Source organism: Saccoglossus kowalevskii, chromosome 10 (genome assembly GCF_978046115.1).
Source record: "Saccoglossus kowalevskii chromosome 10, keSacKowa6.1, whole genome shotgun sequence".
NCBI classification, from domain to species: domain Eukaryota; kingdom Metazoa; phylum Hemichordata; class Enteropneusta; family Harrimaniidae; genus Saccoglossus; species Saccoglossus kowalevskii.
In genome coordinates this window covers 9,497,744-9,520,041 of record NC_140650.1, presented here as the reverse complement: position 1 = coordinate 9,520,041, position 22,298 = coordinate 9,497,744, and the positions used below count along the sequence as shown (strand labels likewise).

At 33.9% G+C, this 22,298-nt stretch overlaps 1 protein-coding gene across 1 annotated transcript in view; it reads right to left on the bottom strand.

The window, feature by feature from the left end:
• Nucleotides 1–1,906: 1,906 nt before the first annotated feature.
• LOC100377051 (sideroflexin-5-like) overlaps nucleotides 1,907–22,298 on the bottom strand; it is a 31,871-nt gene continuing 11,479 nt past the window's right edge. The window contains exon 12 of the mRNA XM_085504707.1: nucleotides 1,907–2,625. Within this exon, the coding sequence (XP_085360833.1) occupies nucleotides 2,548–2,625 (78 nt within the window). The 3' untranslated portion in view covers nucleotides 1,907–2,547. The remainder of the gene's footprint in view (nucleotides 2,626–22,298) is intronic.

The window sequence follows — 22,298 nt, the reverse complement described above, 5'->3', positions numbered from 1 at the left end:
TTGGCATCACAAAACACAGTTGACTGACCATTGGCATCACAGAACACAGCGGACTGACCATTGGCACCACAGAACACAGTGGACTGACCATTGGCATCACAGAACACAGTGGACAGACCAATAGGATCACAGAACACAGTGGACTGACTATTGGCATCACAGAACACAGCGGACTGACCAGTGGCACCACAGAACACAGTGGACAGACCAATGGGATCACAGAACACAGTGGACTGACCATTGGCATCACAAAACACAGTGGACTGACCATTGGCATCACAGAACACAGCGGACTGACCATTGGCACCACAGAACACAGTGGACAGACCAATGGGATCACAGAACACAGTGGACAGACCAATGGGATCACAGAACACAGTGGACAGACCAATGGCATCACAGAACACAGTGGACTGACCATTGGCATCACAGAACACAGCGGACTGACCATTGGCACCACAGAACACAGTGGACAGACCAATGGGATCACAGAACACAGTGGACAGACCAATGGGATCACAGAACACAGTGGACAGACCAATGGGATCACAGAACACAGTGGACAGACCAATGGCATCACAAAACACAGTGGACTGACCATTGGCATCACAGAACACAGCGGACTGACCATTGGCACCACAGAACACAGTGGACAGACCAATGGGATCACAGAACACAGTGGACAGACCAATGGGATCACAGAACACAGTGGACAGACGAATGGGATCACAGAACACAGTGGACTGACCATTGGCATCACAAAACACAGTGGACTGACCATTGGCATCACAGAACACAGCGGACTGACCATTGGCACCACAGAACACAGTGGACAGACCAATGGCACCACAGAACACAGTGGACAGACCAATGGGATCACAGAACACAGTGGACAGACCAATGGGATCACAGAACACAGTGGACAGACCAATGGCATCACAGAACACAGTGGACTGACCAATGGGATCACAGAACACAGTGAACTGACCATTGGCATCACAGAACACAGTGGACAGACCAATGGGATCACAGAACACAGTGGACAGACCAATGGGATCATATTTATCATGTGATTTTCCAGTTATCTCTTATGTTCAATTCATGTGTGACTTAAAATTTGATCTTCACATCATTTATCAACATGCAATTACATTACTTTATAAATCTATGATGACAACCTCATGAAATATCATCATTTCCTGGGAGTTTATGAAATTTCTAACATTCCTTAACTAATTATACAAGGCAGGATTTTAAAATGCACCAGAGGCAAAGATGGTATGTGGAGGGCGATGAATGGGATGGATCCTCAATCTGAAGAAGCAGCACTGTTTTACATCATCTGATTCCTGAAATATGTATGCTATGTGTGAACATCGCTGGATTTGCCAAAATGCCTGCACAACTTTTCATAAAAATTACGCTACAAACAGAAATAGAAAACAAAAACACATCTGACCCCATTATGTCCATTCTTGTAAATTACAAATATTAAAAATTTAAGATTTTCTTCATAATTAAGTTAATTATTAAATATAGAAGTTTATGAAGTAATCAAGTATAAATCATGAGATGACTAGAAAGTTCCCAGAGGCATGCTGGGATGAAAAATTTTTTTGTTTTGTTCTACAATAATTAAAAATATTTCTGGATTAAAAATATTGTCTCTTAAGGTAGTAGCCTACTCATAATTTTTGAGAAAGTTGGTCATAAATCACATGACAATGTTCATTTGTTTATTATGTAAATCAAGGAGCTATTGTCCCATGGCACAATAAAATTAGCATTTTTTTGTCTGTTACAGTAGTGTTTTATGAAACATGTCCTAATATTGAAGAAAAACAGACCAGATTTTGAAATAATCCAGGACAACAACAAAAAGTATCTAAAAATGACCAATATATGATTTTTCAGTTTATGTGACAAGCCTACAATTTGAGATATGGCATAGGAATTTATGGTAAAATCACTATAAAAATGGCAACTATCCACTAGAATACAACCGGCATTTTCTCCTAAATTAGGCTGGTGACTCCAATCTTTTTTTAAGTAAATATCTTTATATCCCTGGTATACAATTTATTGCAAAATGAATAAATTTATGATTAGGCCTCTACCTTAAAGCGCGGTAGTCGTTGTGCTGCGCATGTGTGAGATATATGGGTCTTGTATAAAAAAAGATGGCGACTTTGACTGTTGCGCAGATCAACGAGTATGAACTGAGACGTTTCCAAGCTTTAATTACGTAATTTTCATGTTATTGGAAGGCATCGAAGGAGTCGCCGGCGGTAATCAGTGCATGTCGCGCCAAGGTCAAACCTCATACTCGTGATTTTCATTTGAAGAGCGCATTGGATTGTGGGAAAATCAATGTTTATCAACACAAACGACGACTACCGCGCTTTAAATAATATAAGGTTAACAATTGGTTCATCTCTATCACGTAAGATGATGTATTAATTTCCGTTGATGTATATTTCTCTTCTTTACTAGTGAAGACAGTTTTCCCACAATGCTGATTACCTCAATCTGCATTACACCAAGTTACTAGAGTCCTTTGTTATAGTACAGTGTTGTAGCTGATGTGACAGCTTGAATCTCAGGTTCAAGCTTAGTTGTCGCTATCTGTGGAGACATTAAAATAAAGTTGTATTTTCACTATTTTGGTTGATTACAGGATTTTATTATCCTTGCAACATAAAGAATGAGTGTAAATTATGTACCTTGAAAAATGCCCTCCAATTAACTGTCAAATTTACTGTTACATACATTTTTATATCTTTGATGTTCAGTGTTAAGCACAATCAAAGAAAGCTTAGAAAGAACTCCCATGTGCTGAGAGTATTGGAGACACATTAAATATAATTCGAAATTACTTAGCTGAAAACTAATTATGCAAATCAGAAAATTAACATGAACAGATTTGATTGTAAAACTAATGAGGTCTGCGCAATGTAACAAAAAACTCTATGTACCAAGTTTAATTGAAATGTGATTAGAACCAAAAAATTATGAATTATTATGCTAATTAGGGAAATAATATGAACAGAGTTTTACCCCAAACTAATTAGGTTTGTACATTGTCCTAGAGCATCTTTGTACTAAGTTTCATTAAAATGGAAATTAGTACTTTAGATATCAGTGTGAAAGCTTAAAATTGGTTAATTATGCAAATTGGGTAATTAATATGTACAGATTTTAACCCACAATTATCCAGGTCTGTCTATTGTCCTACAGCATCCATGTATAAACATTCATTGATATGTGATGATTAGTACCTGAGATATCAGAGTGAAAGTTGGAAATTGGTTAATTATGCAAATTAGGTGATTAATATGCACAAATATTTACCAAAAACTAATTGAGTCTCTGCATAATTCTAGATTCATTGAAATGTGATGATTAGTACTTTAGATATCAGTAGAAAAGCTGAAAATTGATTATGCAAATTAGGTAATTAATATGCACAATTATTTACCCTGAAACTAATCAGGTCTCTGCATAGTCCTAAAGGATCTATGTACCAAGTTTCATTGAAATGCGATGATTAGTACTTGAGATACCCGTGGAAAAGCTGAAAATTAACTAATTATGCAAATTGGGTGATTAATATGCACAAATATTTATCCGAAACAATCAATCTCTGCATAGTCCTTGAGTATGTAAGTACCAAGTTTCATTGAAATGTAATGCTCACTACTTATATCAAAAGCTGAAAATTAATTAATTATGCAAATTAGGTAATTATATATACTGATATTACCATAAAAACTATCAGGTCTGTGCAGTGTCATATGACATCTATGTACCAAGTTTCATTGAAATGTGATGATTAGTACTTGAGATATCAGTGGAAAAACCGAAAATTGACTAATCATTATGCAAATTAGGTAATTAGTATCCACGGATTATCACCAAAAATTAATCAAAACCTAGCATTAGTTCAGAGCATATATGTACCAAGTTTCATCAAAATCCAATGAGTGGTTGTTTAGATATCAGTGGAACAGTCATGGAACCACTAAAAAATAGCTAATTATCATGCAAATTAGGTAATTAATATGCACAGATTTTTACCAAAAACTAATCAAATCTGCGCATATGTTCAGAGCATCTATGTACCAAGTTTCATCAAAATCCAATGAGTTGTTCTTTAGATATCAGTGGAACAGTCATAGAACAGCTAAAAATTAGCTAATTATCATGCAAATTAACGAGCATGGACACACTAACTGCAAAGACTCCCATTTTGTGCTTCGCACATGGGAGTCAAAAAGCTTAAAAAGAACTTCCACTACCTATAATACAATGGTATTCAGCATAAGTCTGATCAGTATATTACCCACAATGCAATGGTATGCAATAGTATGATCAGTGTATTGCCCATAATGCAATTGTATTCAGTAAAGATCTACCCACAATGCAATGGAATATTTCAAAATATTCAGTTGTACCATTAGGCCTTTAATCACTTTTAAATTATTAAGTATGGTGGAACTGGTACTTTGGTTAAAAATAATGTTAAAGACCAAAAAATCTATCTAAGTAATAAAATTTATACGTTTATAGCAAGAAAGCAAATGTTAACATCATAGCACAAATTATTAGTGTAAAGGTTCCTATTCATAATCATTGTGTCTCATAAAATGACCATTTCACATACTTTATTTGTGTTCAATCTCTAAACATTTAAGGATAATTTAGCTCCTAGTCCTGTGCATAGTAATAACATTTTTTACATTTCTATTTTATAGCTTCAATACTGGTAATTGCAAAATGCATATAATGATGCTGTACTTGAGTGACGAGATAGACGAATCGAATCAGCCATTTTGAGTAGTGTTTATTAGACGGGTTGAATTAGCCATTTTGAGTAGACTTTACAAATTAAAGTGACGTACATGTATAACAACCTCCAGTAATGGTTACCCGTCCACCAAGGAATTCAAACAACACATGTCAAGAGTCTTGTACTTGACATGTCATTATTTTAGTAGATCTATACAACACATGTCAAGTGTCTTGTACTTGACATGTCACTATTTTAGTAGATCTATACAACACATGTCAAGTATCTTGTACTTGACATGTCATTATTTTAGTAGATCTATACAACACATGTCAAGTGTCTTGTACTTGACATGTCATTATTTTAGTAGATCTATACAACACATGTCAAGTATCTTGTACTTGACATGTCATTATTTTAGCAGATCTATACAACACATGTCAAGTGTCTTGTACTTGACATGTCATTATTTTAGTAGATCTATACAACACATGTCAAGTGTCTTGTACTTGACATATAATGATTTTAGTAGATCTATACAACACATGTCAAGTGTCTTGTACTTGACATGTCAAGATTTTAGTAGATCTATACAACACATGTCAAGAGTCTTGTACTTGACATGTCATTATTTTAGCAGATCTATACAACACATGTCAAGAGTCTTGTACTGGACATGTCATGATTTTAGTAGATCTATACAACACATGTCAAGTGTCTTGTACTTGACATGTCATGAATTTAATAGATCTATACAACACATGTCAAGAGTCTTGTACTTGACATGTCATGATTTTAGTAGATCTATACAACACATGTCAAAGGTCTTGTACTTGACATGTCATGATTTTAGTAGATCTATACAACACATGTCAAGTGTCTTGTACTTGACATGTCATTATTTTAGTAGATCTATACAACACATGTCAAGTGTCTTGTACTTGACATGTCATTATTTTAGCAGATCTATGCAACACATGTCAAGAGTCTTGTACTTGACATGTCATTATTTTAGTAGATCTATACAACACATGTCAAGTGTCTTGTACTTGACATGTCATTATTTTAGTAGATCTATACAACACATGTCAAGTGTCTTGTACTTGACATGTCATTATTTTAGTAGATCTATACAACACATGTCAAGAGTCTTGTACTTGACATGTCATTATTTTAGCAGATCTATACAACACATGTCAAGTGTCTTGTACTTGACATGTCATTATTTTAGTAGATCTATACAACACATGTCAAGAGTCTTGTACTTGACATGTCATTATTTTAGCAGATCTATACAACACATGTCAAGTGTCTTGTACTTGACATGTCATTATTTTAGTAGATCTATACAACACATGTCAAGTGTCTTGTACTTGACATGTCATTATTTTAGCAGATTTATACAACACATGTCAAGTGTCTTGTACTGGACATGTCATGATTTTAGTAGATCTATACAACACATGTCAAGTGTCTTGTACTGGACATGTCATTATTTTAGCAGATTTATACAACACATGTCAAGTGTCTTGTACTGGACATGTCATTATTTTAGCAGATTTATACAACACATGTCAAGTGTCTTGTACTGGACATGTCATTATTTTAGCAGATTTATACAACACATGTCAAGTGTCTTGTACTTGACATGTCATTATTTTAGTAGATCTATACAACACATGTCAAGTGTCTTGTACTTGACATGTCATTATTTTAGCAGATCTATACAACACATGTCAAGTGTCTTGTACTTGACATATAATGATTTTAGTAGATCTATACAACACATGTCAAGCGTCTTGTACTTGACATGTCATGATTTTAGTAGATCTATACAACACATGTCAAGAGTCTTGTACTTGACATGTCATTATTTTAGCAGATCTATACAACACATGTCAAGAGTCTTGTACTGGACATGTCATGATTTTAGTAGATCTATACAACACATGTCAAGTGTCTTGTACTTGACATGTCATGATTTTAGTAGATCTATACAACACATGTCAAAGGTCTTGTACTTGACATGTCATGATTTTAGTAGATCTATACAACACATGTCAAGTGTCTTGTACTTGACATGTCATGATTTTAGTAGATCTATACAACACATGTCAAGTGTCTTGTACTTGACATGTCATGATTTTAGTAGATCTATACAACACATGTCAAGTGTCTTGTACTTGACATGTCATTATTTTAGTAGATCTATACAACACATGTCAAGTGTCTTGTACTTGACATGTCATTATTTTAGTAGATCTATACAACACATGTCAAGTGTCTTGTACTTGACATGTCATTATTTTAGTAGATCTATACAACACATGTCAAGTGTCTTGTACTTGACATGTCATTATTTTAGTAGATCTATACAACACATGTCAAGAGTCTTGTACTTGACATGTCATTATTTTAGCAGATCTATACAACACATGTCAAGTGTCTTGTACTTGACATGTCATTATTTTAGTAGATCTATACAACACATGTCAAGAGTCTTGTACTTGACATGTCACTATTTTAGCAGATCTATACAACACATGTCAAGTGTCTTGTACTTGACATGTCATTATTTTAGTAGATCTATACAACACATGTCAAGTGTCTTGTACTTGACATGTCATTATTTTAGCAGATTTATACAACACATGTCAAGTGTCTTGTACTGGACATGTCATGATTTTAGTAGATCTATACAACACATGTCAAGTGTCTTGTACTGGACATGTCATTATTTTAGCAGATTTATACAACACATGTCAAGTGTCTTGTACTGGACATGTCATTATTTTAGCAGATTTATACAACACATGTCAAGTGTCTTGTACTGGACATGTCATTATTTTAGCAGATTTATACAACACATGTCAAGTGTCTTGTACTGGACATGTCATGATTTTAGTAGATCTATACAACACATGTCAAGAGTCTTGTACTTGACATGTCATGATTTTAGTAGATCTATACAACACATGTCAAGTGTCTTGTACTGGACATGTCATTATTTTAGCAGATTTATACAACACATGTCAAGTGTCTTGTACTGGACATGTCATGATTTTAGTAGATCTATACAACACATGTCAAGAGTCTTGTACTGGACATGTCATGATTTTAGTAGATCTATACAACACATGTCAAGTGTCTTGTACTGGACATGTCATTATTTTAGCAGATTTATACAACACATGTCAAGTGTCTTGTACTGGACATGTCATTATTTTAGCAGATTTATACAACACATGTCAAGTGTCTTGTACTGGACATGTCATTATTTTAGCAGATTTATACAACACATGTCAAGTGTCTTGTACTTGACATGTCATTATTTTAGTAGATCTATACAACACATGTCAAGTGTCTTGTACTTGACATGTCATTATTTTAGCAGATCTATACAACACATGTCAAGTGTCTTGTACTTGACATGTCATTATTTTAGTAGATCTATACAACACATGTCAAGTGTCTTGTACTTGACATATCATTATTTTAGCAGATCTATACAACACATGTCAAGTGTCTTGTACATGACATGTCATGATTTTAGTAGATCTATACAACACATGTCAAGAGTCTTGTACTTGACATGTCATGATTTTAGTAGATCTATACAACACATGTCAAGTGTCTTGTACTTGACATGTCATGATTTAGCAGATCTATACAACACATGTCAAGTGTCTTGTACTTGACATGTCATTATTTTAGTAGATCTATACAACACATGTCAAGTGTCTTGTACTGGACATGTCATGATTTTAGTAGATCTATACAACACATGTCAAGAGTCTTGTACTTGACATGTCATGATTTTAGTAGATCTATACAACACATGTCAAGTGTCTTGTACTGGACATGTCATTATTTTAGCAGATTTATACAACACATGTCAAGTGTCTTGTACTGGACATGTCATGATTTTAGTAGATCTATACAACACATGTCAAGAGTCTTGTACTGAACATGTCATGATTTTAGTAGATCTATACAACACATGTCAAGTGTCTTGTACTGGACATGTCATTATTTTAGCAGATTTATACAACACATGTCAAGTGTCTTGTACTGGACATGTCATTATTTTAGCAGATTTATACAACACATGTCAAGTGTCTTGTACTGGACATGTCATGATTTTAGTAGATCTATACAACACATGTCAAGAGTCTTGTACTGGACATGTCATGATTTTAGTAGATCTATACAACACATGTCAAGTGTCTTGTACTTGACATGTCATTATTTTAGTAGATCTATACAACACATGTCAAGTGTCTTGTACTTGACATGTCATTATTTTAGCAGATCTATACAACACATGTCAAGTGTCTTGTACTTGACATATCATTATTTTAGCAGATCTATACAACACATGTCAAGTGTCTTGTACATGACATGTCATGATTTTAGTAGATCTATACAACACATGTCAAGAGTCTTGTACTTGACATGTCATGATTTTAGTAGATCTATACAACACATGTCAAGTGTCTTGTACTTGACATATCATTATTTTAGCAGATCTATACAACACATGTCAAGTGTCTTGTACATGACATGTCATGATTTTAGTAGATCTATACAACACATGTCAAGAGTCTTGTACTTGACATGTCATGATTTTAGTAGATCTATACAACACATGTCAAGTGTCTTGTACTTGACATGTCATGATTTAGCAGATCTATACAACACATGTCAAGTGTCTTGTACTTGACATGTCATTATTTTAGTAGATCTATACAACACATGTCAAGAGTCTTGTACTTGACATGTCATGATTTTAGCAGATCTATACAAAACATGTCAAGTGTCTTGTACTTGACATGTCATGATTTTAGTAGATCTATACAACACATGTCAAGTGTCTTGTACTTGACATGTCATGATTTTAGTAGATCTATACAACACATGTCAAGTATCTTGTACTTGACATGTCATGATTTTAGTAGATCTATACAACACATGTCAAGTGTCTTGTACTTGACATGTCATGATTTTAGTAGATCTATACAACACATGTTGTGTCTTGTACTTGACATGTCATTATTTTAGTAGATCTATACAACACATGTCAAGTGTCTTGTACTTGACATGTCATGATTTTAGTAGATCTATACAACACATGTCAAGTGTCTTGTACTTGACATGTCATGATTTTAGTAGATCTATACAACACATGTCAAGTGTCTTGTACATGACATGTCATGATTTTAGTAGATCTATACAACACATGTCAAGAGTCTTGTACTTGACATGTCATGATTTTAGTAGATCTATACAACACATGTCAAGTGTCTTGTACTTGACATGTCATGATTTTAGTAGAGCTACACAACACATGTCAAGTGTCTTGTACTTGACATGTCATGATTTTAGTAGAGCTATACAACACATGTCAAGTGTCTTGTACTTGACATGTCATGATTTTAGTAGATCTATACAACACATGTCAAGTGTCTTGTACTTGACATGTCATTATTTTAGCAGATCTATACAACACATGTCAAGTGTCTTGTACTTGACATGTCATGATTTTAGTAGACCTATACAACACATGTCAAGTGTCTTGTACTTGACATATCATTATTTTAGCAGATCTATACAACACATGTCAAGTGTCTTGTACATGACATGTCATGATTTTAGTAGATCTATACAACACATGTCAAGAGTCTTGTACTTGACATGTCATGATTTTAGTAGATCTATACAACACATGTCAAGTGTCTTGTACTTGACATGTCATGATTTAGCAGATCTATACAACACATGTCAAGTGTCTTGTACTTGACATGTCATTATTTTAGTAGATCTATACAACACATGTCAAGTGTCTTGTACTGGACATGTCATGATTTTAGTAGATCTATACAACACATGTCAAGAGTCTTGTACTTGACATGTCATGATTTTAGTAGATCTATACAACACATGTCAAGTGTCTTGTACTGGACATGTCATTATTTTAGCAGATTTATACAACACATGTCAAGTGTCTTGTACTGGACATGTCATGATTTTAGTAGATCTATACAACACATGTCAAGAGTCTTGTACTGGACATGTCATTATTTTAGCAGATTTATACAACACATGTCAAGTGTCTTGTACTGGACATGTCATTATTTTAGCAGATTTATACAACACATGTCAAGTGTCTTGTACTGGACATGTCATGATTTTAGTAGATCTATACAACACATGTCAAGAGTCTTGTACTGGACATGTCATGATTTTAGTAGATCTATACAACACATGTCAAGTGTCTTGTACTTGACATGTCATTATTTTAGTAGATCTATACAACACATGTCAAGTGTCTTGTACTTGACATGTCATTATTTTAGCAGATCTATACAACACATGTCAAGTGTCTTGTACTTGACATGTCATTATTTTAGTAGATCTATACAACACATGTCAAGTGTCTTGTACTTGACATATCATTATTTTAGCAGATCTATACAACACATGTCAAGTGTCTTGTACATGACATGTCATGATTTTAGTAGATCTATACAACACATGTCAAGAGTCTTGTACTTGACATGTCATGATTTTAGTAGATCTATACAACACATGTCAAGTGTCTTGTACTTGACATGTCATGATTTAGTAGATCTATACAACACATGTCAAGTGTCTTGTACTTGACATGTCATGATTTAGCAGATCTATACAACACATGTCAAGTGTCTTGTACTTGACATGTCATTATTTTAGTAGATCTATACAACACATGTCAAGAGTCTTGTACTTGACATGTCATGATTTTAGCAGATCTATACAAAACATGTCAAGTGTCTTGTACTTGACATGTCATGATTTTAGTAGATCTATACAACACATGTCAAGTGTCTTGTACTTGACATGTCATGATTTTAGTAGATCTATACAACACATGTCAAGTATCTTGTACTTGACATGTCATGATTTTAGTAGATCTATACAACACATGTCAAGTGTCTTGTACTTGACATGTCATGATTTTAGTAGATCTATACAACACATGTTGTGTCTTGTACTTGACATGTCATTATTTTAGTAGATCTATACAACACATGTCAAGTGTCTTGTACTTGACATGTCATGATTTTAGTAGATCTATACAACACATGTCAAGTGTCTTGTACTTGACATGTCATGATTTTAGTAGATCTATACAACACATGTCAAGTGTCTTGTACATGACATGTCATGATTTTAGTAGATCTATACAACACATGTCAAGAGTCTTGTACTTGACATGTCATGATTTTAGTAGATCTATACAACACATGTCAAGTGTCTTGTACTTGACATGTCATGATTTTAGTAGAGCTACACAACACATGTCAAGTGTCTTGTACTTGACATGTCATGATTTTAGTAGAGCTATACAACACATGTCAAGTGTCTTGTACTTGACATGTCATGATTTTAGATCTATACAACACATGTCAAGTGTCTTGTACTTGACATGTCATTATTTTAGCAGATCTATACAACACATGTCAAGTGTCTTGTACTTGACATGTCATGATTTTAGTAGACCTATACAACACATGTCAAGTGTCTTGTACTTGACATGTCATGATTTTAGTAGATCTATACAACACATGTCAAGTGTCTTGTACTTGACATGTCATGATTTTAGTAGATCTATACAACACATGTCAAGTGTCTTGTACTTGACATGTCATGATTTTAGTAGATCTATACAACACATGTCAAGTGTCTTGTACTTGACATGTCATGATTTTAGTAGATCTATACAACACATGTCAAGTGTCTTGTACTTGACATGTCATGATTTTAGTAGATCTATACAACACATGTCAAGTGTCTTGTACTTGACATGTCATGATTTTAGTAGATCTATACAACACATGTCAAGTGTCTTGTACTTGACATGTCATGATTTTAGTAGATCTATACAACACATGTCAAGTGTCTTGTACTTGACATGTCATGATTTTAGTAGATCTATACAACACATGTCAAGTGTCTTGTACTTGACATGTCATGATTTTAGTAGATCTATACAACACATGTCAAGTGTCTTGTACTTGACATGTCATGATTTTAGTAGATCTATACAACACATGTCAAGTGTCTTGTACTTGACATGTCATGATTTTAGTAGATCTATACAACACATGTCAAGTGTCTTGTACTTGACATGTCATGATTTTAGTAGATCTATACAACACATGTCAAGTGTCTTGTACTTGACATGTCATGATTTTAGTAGATTTATACAACACATGTCAAGTGTCTTGTACTTGACATGTCATGATTTTAGCAGATCTATACAACACATGTCAAGTGTCTTGTACTTGACATGTCATGATTTTAGCAGATCTATACAACACATGTCAAGAGTCTTGTACTTGACATGTCATGATTTTAGTAGATCTATACAACACATGTCAAGTGTCTTGTACTTGACATGTCATGATTTTAGCAGATCTATACAACACATGTCAAGAGTCTTGTACTTGACATGTCATGATTTTAGTAGATCTATACAACACATGTCAAGTGTCTTGTACTTGACATGTCATGATTTTAGCAGATCTATACAACACATGTCAAGAGTCTTGTACTTGACATGTCATGATTTTAGTAGATCTATACAACACATGTCAAGTGTCTTGTACTTGACATGTCATGATTTTAGCAGATCTATACAACACATGTCAAGAGTCTTGTACTTGACATGTCATGATTTTAGTAGATCTATACAACACATGTCAAGTGTCTTGTACTTGACATGTCAAGATTTTAGTAGATCTATACAACACATGTCAAGTGTCTTGTACTTGACATGTCATTATTTAAGTAGATTTATACAACACATGTCAAGTGTCTTGTACTGGACATGTCATGATTTTAGTAGATCTATACAACACATGTCAAGAGTCTTGTACTTGACATGTCATGATTTTAGTAGATCTATATAACACATGTCAAGTGTCTTGTACTTGACATGTCATGATTTTAGTAGATCTATACAACACATGTCAAGTGTCTTGTACTTGACATGTCATTATTTAAGTAGATTTATACAACACATGTCAAGTGTCTTGTACTGGACATGTCATGATTTTAGTAGATCTATACAACACATGTCAAGAGTCTTGTACTTGACATGTCATGATTTTAGTAGATCTATACAACACATGTCAAGTATCTTGTACTTGACATGTCATGATTTTAGTAGATCTATACAACACATGTCAAGTGTCTTGTACTTGACATGTCATGATTTTAGTAGATCTATACAACACATGTCAAGTGTCTTGTACTTGACATGTCATGATTTTAGTAGATCTATACAACACATGTCAAGTATCTTGTACTTGACATGTCATTATTTTAGTAGATCTATACAACACATGTCAAGTGTCTTGTACTTGACATGTCATGATTTTAGTAGATCTATACAACACATGTCAAGTGTCTTGTACTTGACATGTCATGATTTTAGTAGATTTATACAACACATGTCAAGTGTCTTGTACTTGACATGTCATGATTTTAGCAGATCTATACAACACATGTCAAGAGTCTTGTACTTGACATGTCATGATTTTAGTAGATCTATACAACACATGTCAAGTGTCTTGTACTTGACATGTCATGATTTTAGCAGATCTATACAACACATGTCAAGAGTCTTGTACTTGACATGTCATGATTTTAGTAGATCTATACAACACATGTCAAGTGTCTTGTACTTGACATGTCATGATTTTAGCAGATCTATACAACACATGTCAAGAGTCTTGTACTTGACATGTCATGATTTTAGTAGATCTATACAACACATGTCAAGTGTCTTGTACTTGACATGTCATGATTTTAGCAGATCTATACAACACATGTCAAGAGTCTTGTACTTGACATGTCATGATTTTAGTAGATCTATACAACACATGTCAAGTGTCTTGTACTTGACATGTCATGATTTTAGCAGATCTATACAACACATGTCAAGAGTCTTGTACTTGACATGTCATGATTTTAGTAGATCTATACAACACATGTCAAGTGTCTTGTACTTGACATGTCATGATTTTAGCAGATCTATACAACACATGTCAAGAGTCTTGTACTTGACATGTCATGATTTTAGTAGATCTATACAACACATGTCAAGTGTCTTGTACTTGACATGTCATGATTTTAGTAGATCTATACAACACATGTCAAGTGTCTTGTACTTGACATGTCATTATTTAAGTAGATTTATACAACACATGTCAAGTGTCTTGTACTGGACATGTCATGATTTTAGTAGATCTATACAACACATGTCAAGAGTCTTGTACTTGACATGTCATGATTTTAGTAGATCTATACAACACATGTCAAGTGTCTTGTACTTGACATGTCATGATTTTAGTAGATCTATACAACACATGTCAAGTGTCTTGTACTTGACATGTCATTATTTAAGTAGATTTATACAACACATGTCAAGTGTCTTGTACTGGACATGTCATGATTTTAGTAGATCTATACAACACATGTCAAGAGTCTTGTACTTGACATGTCATGATTTTAGTAGATCTATACAACACATGTCAAGTATCTTGTACTTGACATGTCATTATTTTAGTAGATCTATACAACACATGTCAAGTGTCTTGTACTTGACATGTCATGATTTTAGTAGATCTATACAACACATGTCAAGTGTCTTGTACTTGACATGTCATGATTTTAGTAGATTTATACAACACATGTCAAGTGTCTTGTACTTGACATGTCATTATTTTAGTAGATCTATACAACACATGTCAAGTGTCTTGTACTTGACATGTCATGATTTTAGTAGATCTATACAACACATGTCAAGTGTCTTGTACTTGACATGTCATTATTTTAGTAGATCTATACAACACATGTCAAGTGTCTTGTACTTGACATGTCATGATTTTAGTAGATCTATACAACACATGTCAAGTGTCTTGTACTTGACATGTCATTATTTTAGTAGATCTATACAACACATGTCAAGTGTCTTGTACTTGACATGTCATTATTTTAGTAGATCTATACAACACATGTCAAGTGTCTTGTACTTGACATGTCATGATTTTAGCAGATCTATACAACTAAAACAGTCAGCAGTCTTTGATCAGGTGACAACATTATCGTATGATGGACAATCTAGCTATAAAGTTTGAAGTGAATTGCTTGTACGAGATATACATGTTTGTCTGAAACAGAATTTGACAGAAGCAAAATGGCCACCAGTCAGCCATCTTGAGTCAAATTTACAAAACAAAATGACATGCAATGGTTTAACCTTCCACTAATTTTGGAGAAAAACCGGAAGAAAAACAGACAACACATGTCAGAAGTGAATTTAGTGCTTTTTTATGACTGAAATGGCAGACAGTCGGCCGTCTTTGACCAAATCAAGAAATCATATCACGTATGTACGAGGATTAAAAGAATTGATCTATGGGTGTCTGAGTTACAGTTCCGGACACATCCATGCACACACAGAGACTGTTAAAACTCTATTAAATCCTGTCTGTTTTTTGGATTTGTTTCGAACAAATAAAAGTAGTTCAACATTGTAAATCATCGCAGTGCCTCTGAAATGAAGGTCACTTGCACTTTGGATTCAAATGGCAACATAGAAGACTGTCAATCATCGCTTCTGTACATAATCACATGTAACGATGAACATAATGGAATAAATAAACTATAATAATGATTTCGTAAACAAAATAAAAGCCGACCGGAAGTAAATTGCGGACAGTCACAAATAACGAAAGGAATTTCATTTTGTTGTACCAGTAATACTGAATACGTAATGATAAAGCTATCAGAATAAAACACACCACTCCCCACTGTTATTTTAAATAGACAACATCCAACAGAATGTGTTAACAGAAAGTGTATAACATCTGTGACGAGCAGTCTGTCTAAGCTTCAACTGAAAAACTTGTGATCCGATGAAAGGAAAGGTACACAGATTGCACATAAAATGTCAGAAGGAGGCCAGGGTCAGAGCAAATTCTTAACAAATTAAGAACTAAAGGTTGAATGAGCCGCATTTCTCAATACGATATTGGTAACAATAGCACCAATAGGCTGCATGGTGCGAGGAATAAACAAAGACTAATCCATATTTGTTTTTATCTAAACAGCGTATACTGAGCAAGCTGTAACAATTTCACCAATTGAAGTAGTTAAGGATGTCATTTCCTGACAATTTGTGTCAATTTTCACAAAAAAGGATTTTCAATCCTTTTCAAATGGAGTTGTTTTTTGTTATGGGATCATTCTTGTCAAACTCATCATCGCTATTCGAACGGGTAATCGGTTTAAACGTCTGGGGGAATTTAATTTGTCTTTTTGTCAAACCAAGGGCTTATAAAGATATGAAAACTGTAATATTACTTCAGAAGGGATTATTATTTAATATTTCATGCCTTTGCCGGTGCAAGGCTGCACAGTATATATTTTGGTACTTGATATTTTGACTGCCAATTGCATAGCACCAAAAAAAGTTGGTGCAAATGTTTATCAATTTTGTCTGATTTCTGCATTAATTTTAGATTAAACCGTAGCTGGTCTTCGTTCACTCATACTAGCTAGTATTTAGAAGAAAAATATATGAAAATTTAAAAATAAAATATCCGACTAAATACAATATACTTTTGTGAAATTCATCATTTCCAGAATCAAAATCTGTTGAATTTAATCTATTTGTTTTTTTAATTTAAGTTAACTACAATATTACATCAGATTATATTACTCTATAATGTTATGAATCCTACAAAAAAAACAAATTGTCCAAATATGCTAGCAATTTCCATCTTTTTAATTTCAGGCAAAATTGAATTTTGGGTGAAAAGCGAAAACCCAAAGTTTGTCAAAATAAATTGACTATCATCATACAAATGTATATATTTTAATCCTGTTATACAAGTCTGGCGGAATTTAATTTGTTTTTTGCCAAACCCTGGCTTATGCACATGCACATATGAAAATTGTAATATTACCTCAGATCGGCTTATTATTTAATATTATGTGACTTCTGCTAGGCAACAGAGTCAGCTTTTCAGCCTTTGATTTTTTAGCTGATATCAAAAATATTTTTCAGCAAATATTCTCAGATTTCCTGTACCTTTATTTTGTCATTGTTACTGTAAATGCATTAATTATTCACTGGGTTTTAATTTCGCTATTTTCGCTGATAAGTAAAATCTGCTAAATTAAATCTACGTGAACATAAAATAACATTAAAACTGATTGTTTTTTTGACAACTTTGTTAAATTAAAACACAGTGAACATGCTCAAAACATCAAAATAGTGAAATTAAATGTCAGTGAAAATAAATGACAGTAAATTATATATCACTGAATTTATTAACAAAAATAGAAAAAAAAGGAAGCAGATTCATTTTTAGTTTATTGTTTTTTTTTTAATTTGCATCACCTGAGTTTCTGAATTATTCAAGCAATAATTTTGATATAGGTTTAGAATTGGGGAAGTGTTCATTCTACTTTTTGAAAATATTTCATTTTTAGTTTATTGTTTTTTTTTTAATTTGCATCACCTGAGTTTCTGAATTATTCAAGCAATAATTTTGATATAGTTTTAGAATTGGGGAAGTGTTCATTCTACTTTTTGAAAATATTTTAGTGTAGATTACGTTTGTTTTTCTGTATTGAGAAAAATAAATGCTTTTACAGATATGTTTAGCCAAAATTGTCACCTTCAGAGCGATCTGCTTTTTGGGTGAAATCTGAATTGATAGTGTTTTTTCATGCATTTATCGACCCCAGGCCATGTTGCTTGTGAACTTTGGAAAGTTGTAAGTGCAACAAAAATACAAATGTTTCCACACAAAAACGAAACCTTTGTTTTCGATCTTCACCTAATACATAATACAAACAATGCACACAACAAGATGTTAATAATAATTTCCCCAACAATTCAACTCTGTGTCGTATTTACCAACATGATACGACCACTTAAAGGACTGGTACATTTCTATACATTTTGTTATCCTTTCTATGAAATTGTTTGACCAATTCTCATCTCACGTCTTTTTAAAAAATGTATGAAAAATATTTTGTGAAACGTGACTTGATTGGGATAAGTTTTAATTTGACCAGCTCGCCTGGAACATGGAGGTAAAAAGAGAAGGAGTCACAGCCAAGCTTAGATCAAAGGTACCAGGATGGTCGCCGCTGTTTGTACATAGATCAAGAAGTTTATTTGCCGAACGGATCAAAGAGGACAGTTTCCTCCTAGCGCAGTAAGGATTACCGTGAATTAGCATACGACGGACGCCTTCGGCAGCACTGTGATTTTCGTGACAATTCTGTCAAATTCTTATAAACAAATATGGCGACGATCGATAACGCATACGAGTTTGACTACGATGTCCTTCAATTCAGAAGACGTAAACGAAATCGAGGAGCATATTACAGATGAAAATTGTTTTCCATATGCTGTGAACAAAATGATTGCTCGAAAACAAAAAATGCAGTGAATTTCTTGTTGACGCACTGCCGTAGGAAGTAGGACATACAAGGGATATAAACTTCAAAAAGCGTCATTTCAAACCTCAAAATTCAGTCTCTGGTACAAAGCGGTGCGGTCCATGCCATGCACCATTGCAAAGATCATTAAACAAGCTTTATTGTGGACTAAAAACAGTACTAGCAAGGTTTCGAAACATTACAATATTGCTGATTCAAAAATACAACGGAAAATGTGCTGAAAAACGAAAAATTACATAAACTTAACAAGAAATTCTCTGATTTTCAAAATTCCAACTTTCCCGTTCTCACAAACACGATTCCTCTACGTATAAAAGATCTGCGCATGCTTTATGTCCTTTGACATTTACTGCGACACCGTAAAACAAGACTTTGGAATATGTACTGTGCGCAGCAACACATGAGAGTAAAAGACGCGTCGGCGACGATCCTGGGGTGAAAGGACGATTAGACAAAGGGAATTATAGGATTAAACATGTCTAAAACAAAAGAAGTTTAGGAGGATTATTTTGGCTGTGACTCCTTCCATTTTTACCTCCATGCCTGGAACAACTTATTTTGGGTGTACAGCACTGATGTTATCTTCAAATATATCAAACTATCACTATTTTGTATGAAACCCTACGTGGACAGTGGAACTCCCAGATGGTACAGCACCCTGTCGTGAAAGACAATGGAATTATAACACATTTCTGAGCTGAGCATAAAGGACTGATGACATCAAATTCTCTTCTAATGTGTACATTCTATTGTCTTCCTAAACATGGTGTTAATCTGTCTATTGTCCATGGTCAGATGCTTCATGGGAGTACCACAATGCACAAAGAAATTCTTTTAACAAAATATCCAATAGTTCTAGATCTAAAAATTTATTTTCCAATTTTTCCTTCTATTACATACTATCAGAAAATATTTTTTTAATATATGGTTGCTATAAATGTTTCTGATTTTATATTTTAAGTGTTAGCGACAACTTAATACCACTGAACTCACTGCCAGTATACGATGCAAATAAATTTCTTTCTTCATTCGTAAATAAATTGTTATTTTTGCTATTTGTACTTCTCAGGGTGAGATATATCGCCATTTTACAAATAAAAGTAAAAACAAACAATTATTAAAAAGCTGTATGGAGAACTGGAATTTTTCTGCACCAATCACATTTCAAGTTGTCATCTTTCGTCGAATACAGACGAGAAAGATTGCCAATTAAAGGAGCACCTCCAGTTAAGCTTAATCTCACAACAAATTTACTTTCTGGATTAAAAATAATGGATAACAAAAGATAGATTAGCATTGTAAACAACATAAACAATAGTGTCCCATGATTCTTTTATGCAATCCCTGGGCTTGGAAGTTTCCACTTTAAGACAATAGTCATGTATATCATTAGTGTCGTGCCAAACATACAACTGTGTGCAGAAACCTAACTGGACTGAAAATTAACGCTTGATGACAAAGAATTTACAGAATCCATATTGACCATCAAATAAAAGATCTAAATTGGTTGAATGAAAAAAAAACAAATATCCCTGTCTTATTTTGCTCATCGTATCTGTATATGGAACCATAAGCCTTCACATATTTCATGGTACCAATTCCGTGATGGGTACGAAATTTAACTAATTCACACTTCTAGCACTAGCTATTAAAAAACCTACATATAGGGTTTATTGGTATTATTTGTCAGCAAAAACGTCCAATAATTGTCACCGAAACTTGTTTATACTTGTTTGTTTTTTTAGGAGTTAATATTGCAGAAAAAGCAGAAATATTTATGCGGTAGAGTAAAAGAAGAGAATAAGGAGCTGGGTACAGATAATTACAGAAGAGGTGTTTGTTTGCCCCACATAGCAGTCACCTTTGATTCATCCAGCCATTTAATTTTATCCCACATAGCAGTCACCTTTGATTCATCCAGCCATTTAATTTTATCCCACATAGTAGTAATGTGATTTACAGTATCAAGACGATTATGGAAAACATGTGAATTCCAATAGTCAGGGATGGCATACGATCAAACACGGATGAAATGTGACAGTACATCATGTGACACACATTTCCACCTTATCTGAAAATTTCTGAAGGAAAAGAAATTTGATGGGAAATCTTGAAAATTCAAGAATTCATAAATTGTACAAGTCTTAATTATGGTATTAGGAGAATCCCCCCTGGGGACAATTCCCCCCCCCCACAACTGTCCCCGCAGGACAAATGCCCCCCCCCCCCACACACACAATTATTATTTGTTATTTTTTGCAGTGATTTTGACTATTACCGGTCGTCGGCAAACAATTGATTACGTGAATTTATAATAAGTTGACAACAAGATGAATTGTCGGGGGGGGGGGGGGTCCTAGCTCCCTTAATAATAGTTCATCCACATTATTCACAGTAATGTTCAGTTTTAAAAAAAAATTGCTGATTTTCAGATGGTATTTGATATCCCTATCAACTCTTACAACTGGCTTCTGCAATCCAAAACTGATTGTAATCTAAAGCATGGATTGCCATGGAAACCATACAAGAAGACAGACACACAGACCCCCGTCCACCACAAGAAAACATAATGATTTGATAGCTTTCAAATCAGGTGTAACATGGGAAAACAGTCGTAAATCAACTTCAGAAAAGAAATGATGCATATTAATCAGTCTATTTGCATATCAAGTAAACTGAAACATTGCAAAATGAAAATACTACATAATTATATTTTTGTTTTGTTTAATATTTTTGCAAAAAAAAATAATTTTAAAAATAAAATTGAGATATCAAATATAGAAAATTAATCAACCCTGGCTAACCCATTGTTTAACAGGGGATGTGACCACCTGTGTCAGCTTTCATTTAAGCCTTTTTTAAAAGCTATAATAGTAGCATTCAGTTTTATGGTGACAGGTAACAATCATAATAACCAGGGAGGAAGAGAGCAGAATTTAATAAAAAAATCAACGATCAAATCAATGATACTAAAGTAAAG